Source organism: Trachurus trachurus (genome assembly GCF_905171665.1).
Source record: "Trachurus trachurus genome assembly, chromosome: 1".
Classification (NCBI taxonomy): Eukaryota; Metazoa; Chordata; class Actinopteri; order Carangiformes; family Carangidae; genus Trachurus; species Trachurus trachurus.
Window position 1 is genome coordinate 25952299 of NC_139891.1, and position 7152 is coordinate 25959450.

Sequence of the window (7152 nt, forward strand, 5' to 3'; positions counted from 1 at the left end):
TGCGTTTGAATACTTATGATTGCAAAATATTGTGGGGCGGCCTGGTGGTGGTGGGCGGGGGGGGGGGGGGGGGGGGGACTTCATTTTTGTGGTTACTTTCCCCTGAAGCCCACGATGACAATTATTTTCAGGTGGTTTTTAAATTTAGCTACTTTGCTTCCCTTTTCATTTATGAAACAAAAACTAAAACGTGGTTCTCTTATCAGAAACACTTAATAACTGCGCCTCTTGCTTGAAGTGTCGATTTTTTTTTTTTTTTTTATCTCTTTATTTTACGACGGTCATGAACGCAGCACGCACCCAGAAGTAGTTTTCCAGACGTCGGTGGAAGCTTGCATAATAAAACGCTTTAACCTGTAGTTATTAAAAGTTTATAATAATCCCGTGTATTTCTTTTTACCATTGGTGCCAACGGGTTATTATAAAAGCGTTTTACCTCCCAAATGACGGTCGACGATGAATCTTTAGAGAGCAGGCAGGGCTCAGTTTGACGAAGCTCAAAAAGTACGTGGGGAAGTTCCCTAGGAAATCCCCCCAGACTCTTATAATATTCTCGACACTGCTCAGACCGTCGACTCGGTCCATTTCCAAAGACACAAGGTTAGAAGCAGAGGTGCCAAATGTTGGATTATTAAAATATACATATTTATATTGTTTGTTTTGTGTTTTTTTTTGTTTTTGTTTTTTAAACCAACCGAGCTCGTAATGGATAACTTCAGTATGAACACGGACAGCGACTTGTTGAAAGACAAAATCCGGAGCTACAGCACCCTGAACACTCTTTATCATGAGACCCGACAGGAAATCGACCTCCTGAACAAACAGATTAATGTAAAGGACAACATCATTGCCGAGCTGAAAGTGAGGCTGGGGAGATACGAGAGGATCTACATGACGGTGGGAGATAAGGAGCCTGTGGTTATAGGACCGTCCAAGTCTTTGCTGGAGAGCTTATGTAAAGAAATATGCAAACTGAAGCAGAAGAGGAACGATGTTGAGTTCAAGGCATCTCGACAAGAAGAGGTAAACTTCTAGGTTTTTACTATGTTGTTCCATGCAGATGAGTGTCATCTGCATGATGTTCCTCACATTGTAGCTACAGCCCTTCAATGTGAGGAACTGAAGAGCTTAAAATCCCCTTCAGTAACATTTGAAGTCTGCCTGAGTTGTGTTTTGACCTGCAACCTACTATGGTGTTCACATCTTCAAACATCTGAGGGAATAATAAGGATATTACATTTTAGTTTTATTGCATCTTCAGTAAACAATATTGCAGTGACACATTGCAAAGTGGTGTGCTCATGCTCATGCTCAGTTTCGTCACCCTTGTCTTCCTCCCAGGAGATCCAGAGACTGACCATGCAGCTCAGGGAGAAGGAGCTGGAGCTGGAGACTGTCAGGTGCCAGCCAGACCACGAGAAGGACCAGGAGATCCAGAGGCTGCGGTCGGCCTTGGAGGAGAGGGAACGGTCCGAGGCCACCAGAGCCGTCCTCTGCACCTCCCTGGCGGAAGAGGCCGACCAGCTCCGGGGGCAGCTCGGCGCCACCGTGAAGGTGTGCCAGGAGCTGTTGGCGAGGCTAGGGGAAGAGAAGAGGGGAGAGGGAGACGTGGAGGAGGTGACCCAGCTGCAGAAGCCCAAGGAGGTGTGTGTGTGTGTGTGTGATGCTTTACCTGGTGGAGCTGGGGAGCCTGGGGGTCTTTATTTATTCACTTGGTATGGCCTGCTATAACTTCTCTCACCGTTCTCCACAGACAGCAGAGTCCTCTGACATGAGCAGTGTCACCGCTCAACTCCGCCAGCTTCACGAGGAGAACAAACAGCTAAAGCAGCGAGTGTTATATGTAAGTGTTACAACAACAAGGAAGTTATATGCTTTCATGATCTTTTAAATAATCTAATAAATCACACATCAGCCTAATCTTTGTCATTTCTCCCCTTTCCAGGTACAAGGTCTGAACTCTCAGTGGCAGAAGTATGACTCGAGCAGGGAGGACTACATCAGAGGTTTATGCCAGCGGTTGAAGGAGAGCACCGGGCACGGCTTGATGCCTGGGATGGGCTCCGTCAACAGTGGGATGCTCCATCAGGAGATTTCCAGGCTCAATGGTTTACTGGAGGAGAAGATGAGCGAGTGCACAAGGCTGGGCAGAGATGTAGAGGAGACAAGGAGGCAAGACCAAGAACGCATCCAGACACTGGAGCAGCAGGTCGGTACCGTTTAACCACCTACGGCTTTTATTAGCATCTAAAAGAAGAAAGAAAACAAAAACTTTGAGAAACTTGAGGACTAAAGTTTTGTTTCTTCTCCTTCCTCAGGTTCTCATCTATACAGAGGACTTCAAGTCAGAGCGAGCCGACAGGGAGCGAGCACAAGGCCAGATCCAAGACCTGAAGGAGCAGGTTCGTCAGTTAAAACAGCAGCTACACAAACAGGTGAGACAGCCCAACCTACATACATACTTCCGTTTTATGGTTAACACGTTCCCTTATGTTAGTTATAGTGTGGCTGGTGCAATCCCTAAACATCTTATTTGTCTCGTGGTTTGTCAGCAGGGAGCTAGCAGAGAGAGCAGAGAAGTCCCCATGTGCCGCGTACACATAGGACACAGGATCTCCTCCTCCAGGCGGCAGAAGGACGACGCCGAGCACCTGCTGAGGACCGCGGCCGAGACGCAGCAGCAGCCCGCGGCCGCAGCAGCAGCAGCAGCAGCAGCAGCAGCAGCAGCAGCGACGCCGAGCCCCGCCTGGACCGAGTGCTCGGGCCAGTCAGAGCTGCAGTGCCCGCTGTGCCAGGCCAAGTTCAACGACGGGCAGACGGCAGAGTACCTGAAACACTGGGAAGAGTGCGTCAAACTATAAAAAGAGAAACAAACACTCATTTCGAAGAAGACGGTGGTCTCTTTGCTGACAGTAAACGAACACTGATGAGCAGCACTACACGGCAGAAAATAACCTGAGTGGAGTTTCCAGTTTGGAGAGGCTTGACTACACATTAAATAACTGACTTCAGATTTTTTTTTTTTACACATAGGGAAGCAAAACTGTACAATCAGTTCCCCCTGTCGCAAGACAAATAAGTTCATCGGGCCTTTCTAAGTCTGTGTAGTTTTTTTTTTTTCTAAGTGTCAGGTTCTGAGTCTTCTCCTGTGGCAATGCAGGAGATTATTGTGGAGGGGAAGAAGATGTCAATGCAATATATCAAATGTCATATACCTCAATGTGTCAAATTACAAACCTGTTGCACTTTCTCGAGATATAGCCAAAAACTAAACGTAGGATTGTACAGTTCAAAGATTCATAATGGATAAGCTTCTTATTTTTTGGATTTAAATATCTATATCTAGTTGATAATGTGGTGCTATTAGTAGTTTTTTTTATTATTAATCTTTACATATTTCTGTTATGTAAATTATATATTAAAATGGACTTAAAATATATAACTATTATATTAATATTTATTCTTTTTGCATTTATAATTGGATTTCAGTCCAATGATTTGTTGCCCTTTTTCCACCGAAGCCATGAAATGTATACTTTTCCTGGTAAACTGTTGAGATCAAGATGTTAAATGCATCAAAACTGGAAGAAAAAAAAATCCACTGTGTGCAAAAAACTGCATCCCAACTGACAATATGCTTATTTCCTGATATCTGGTGCTGCTTTTCTGGAGGTAGCACGTTATTTTTGTAATAAAAGATTGTTTTTGATCGTTCGCAGCGTTCAATATATTTATTATTGTGTTGTGTGCTTTTTAGTTCTTGTGACAGTCTGCAGCCTGGAGCTGTAACCACAGATCACAACCTAACCACGAAAATGTTGGCGCTACTTAATGTAAGTCTGTGTGCATGTCATTTAGTGTGTGTTTGTGTGTCCATCTGTGTCACGTGTGTGTGTGTGTGTGTGTGTGTGTGTGTGTGTGTGTGTGTGTGCATGGTGGAAAACCCCTTCCCAGCTCTGCCTGAATGGGCACGCTGTACTGTGACAGCCAGATTCCCAGCTGTTGTGTGGCTGAAGCAAACACTACAGGGGTATGGCAGCTCAAGTTACACCTGAACCCTCCACAACTGCCTGTAGATCAGTTTGTGACTGAAAGAAGAAGAAAAAAAAAGAAGAAGGAAAAGAAAAAGAAAAAAAAATTCTACAGTCAGTGGCTGTGAAGTATCATTTTGACACAAACAGTGGCGTCTGGTGAATCAGTTGTCATGGGTTTGGTGTAGTAAGCACAGGAAGCTGGACATCCCCTCTTCTAAAAGGAAGTAGGCAGTTGCAGCGCACATAGACATAGACAAAGCAGTGGTATTTATGTGTGACATATGCCTTGTGCTGCATTGTTTTCTGATCGAATGATATTTAAAGTATGACTGTGAGACTTTCAGTCACCAAAGTTAGGTACAATATATGTAGCTGCGATTCAGCTATACACGGTTGTAGATAGGCCTACCACTGTGGTTTTAAATTTAGATAAGATAATAATAAAAAAAAAAAAAAAAAAAAAAAAAAAATTATCTCTGCTTTTAAAAGAGAGTGGAAATTAGCTTGTTGACTTTCTTATCAGAGAATCAATACTACCACCACCACCCATTCAGTTAGCTTAGCATAGCACAACTACTGGAAACAGGGGGAGAAACATCTGACCTGACTCACTGATAAACATGCAAAGACTATTGTGTAACTGTTGGGTAATTTATATTTATAGTACAGACACGAGTGATATGAATTGTCTTCTTATCTAACTCTTTGTTAGCAAAGATAAAAGATAAACACATTTTGATGAAAATCTCAGAAATCTTCTTGGTCTTCTTTTTTAAATCCTTTAAACCATTACTAGAATTAAAGGATATTAAGATTTAAAGTCAAGTATATCGCTCTGCAAACAAAATGAAGAGGTTTGAGAGTTGGTTCATCACCTAACCCCCCTCCCCCCCTCACCCCAAAAGTGTTCAAATGACACCACATGATGACTTACTCATCAGATAAGGGGACAATAGTTGTGGCTGAATTAGTTTCTAACACGTCTGCTTATAACACAACAGCCCGGCCTCCAATACATCTGCCCACAAAATGACTGGCTCCAATTTTGGCTCTAAAGGGCAACTTTTAGTATCTCGTCTACATGAGTACCACATGCACACGGGCAGAAATACACAAAAGCCCTAAAAAGGCCATGAGCTGTGGTGCTAGGGATTCCCCCCCACCACCACCACAGCCAGCAGGATACACCTACGCATTTACAAAAGGGTCTATAAGTGACTGAACTTCCACACACAGACACATACAAAACGCTCTACCCACCAATGTGAGAGTGGAAAAAAATAGGTCATAAGTCCCCACCTGAGTGTTTGGGAACTTTTCTAAGAAAGACCTAGTAAGAAAAGTCAGGTGACGGTGGTGAGATTAGTTCCTGTTGGAGCCGGGTTTCAAAGCACCAGGATGTACTGATACAAACTTTCAGCCTGACACTTATCCAGGCAAATAAAGAATGGATAGATTCGGCCTTTAATCTTCTGTATATCCTAAAAGAATGGGAATTTCCCGCCTTCAGGAGGGAATTCCCAAAAAAAGAAAAAAGTAAAGCAGACGAGCTTATGAGAAAATGGATCGCTGTCGACTTGAGTGGATCATTTTAATTGAACTTATGCTGGTATTAACACAGACTGTTTCATTAAGGCTTCTGGGTAAAGGGAGGGAAGGCCGAGGGCTCGGCCATCATCAACAGCAGCAGCAGTAGTAGTGTGGTGTGGTGTGGCAGGCTGTCAGGAAAGACGGAGGAGAGCGGAGGGGTGGGGGTGGGGGAGGATTCCCTCCATGGAAATGTATGTGATCCTGAAGCGCTCCAGGCAGCTGACAATGAAAAGATCAGCGTTCTGATTACAAGCTACGAGGCAGCTCTGATCCCTTTTAATAATCCTATTGGTGCTCTTCCCCTGTCATTGTCAGACTGCTGAGTGCACCATTGTGTTTTCCTTCACCAGCCAAGACCAGCAAATTTCAAATCTACTCAATGTTGATGGAGCTTTTTTCTTTTTTTCTTTCTGTTCTAGTGGCTTCTACAGACATACATATTTTATCAACTGAGGGCTTAAGTGGCTCTTGTCTCTTCATCCTGAGGGGGAAAAAAACAAACAGAAATCTGTGCTATGTTGGGAGTTTTATTTAGATTACGTCCTACGTTTACCTCTCTCAAGACATTTTGCTCGGTGATTTTGTCCTGTCTACATTTGCGTAGTTTTGTGGGGCATTTGCCTAAATGTGGTATATCCGATGTTACATCACCAGTGACTGAATGCGAGCGCGCTCTACAAACAGCCAGACAGTCATTCATAGCTGAAATAAATTATGAGTCATACCTACTGCGGTGCAAAAGAAAAAAAAATAACTTTTTGTCTTGTCTTACACAAAAGCTGCGTTTGCCACACTTCTTCCATTCATCAAATTTGTGAGAGCGGTAATTTTTCTGAGTGAAATCCCTGGGTTTTAAGAAAGTTACTCTTGGAAAAGTAAAGAGGAAGCGGTCACTGTGAAGAACATTTCAGTAACTCACTTCCTCTTCCACATTATCCAGTTGCCTCTAGATATAACAAATGAACTTACAGTACTTTCAAGGCACAATATTTGGACAATTAAAAACAAAACAAAAAAAATCAAGAAGAAGAATCTAATTTTCTTGATGAAACCAGATCATTTTACCATAATAAAATGAGCTTCAAATTGAAAGTGAAGTTTTGCATAATTAAGGTTTTAGTGCTATACTGCAGCAGCAGGGATTAAAAACTTTTAAAAAGTTAACAAAAATGTCATTAAGCCTTTTTTTTCATTCAAAACAAAGTGGTGGAAAAACACTATAAGCTGAATTACCACAGCTGATGTACACTATGAAAGGTATGTATTAACTCATCTACATCTAGATAAGCATGACCTCATTTCACACTCGCTTCACCCTGAGGGAATGTACTTGATTTCATAACTGCTTCAGTTCAATTTTCCCTAGAGTTTCATGTACATATATGAAATAAGAGCTACATGTAAATGTCTTAAGTAGTCTAAGTGGTAGCGGCCTACTAACGTAGAACTGAAACAAGCTCAGGATCTACATGACTCAAGTTACGCTAGCCCTCGACACTGATTATGACTATCAATTAGTGGATTTCCC

At 42.7% G+C, this 7152-nt stretch overlaps 1 protein-coding gene across 2 annotated transcripts; it reads left to right on the forward strand.

Annotated features, from left to right (window-relative positions):
• The first annotated feature begins 327 nt into the window (after positions 1-327).
• Positions 328-3635, forward strand: tnip2 (TNFAIP3 interacting protein 2). 2 transcript variants are annotated; one of them, XM_083974827.1, is made up of 6 exons: positions 328-1023; positions 1342-1644; positions 1754-1843; positions 1946-2209; positions 2319-2435; positions 2553-3635. In XM_083974827.1, exons 1-6 carry the CDS (start codon positions 706-708, stop codon positions 2859-2861), a joined length of 1401 nt encoding a protein of 466 aa, XP_083830953.1. In that variant the 5' UTR covers positions 328-705; the 3' UTR covers positions 2862-3635. The 2 variants fall into 2 exon arrangements, with proteins under 2 accessions (XP_083830953.1, XP_083830954.1); XM_083974828.1 differs by having other exon boundaries at positions 2556-3635.
• The last annotated feature ends 3517 nt before the right edge of the window (positions 3636-7152 follow it).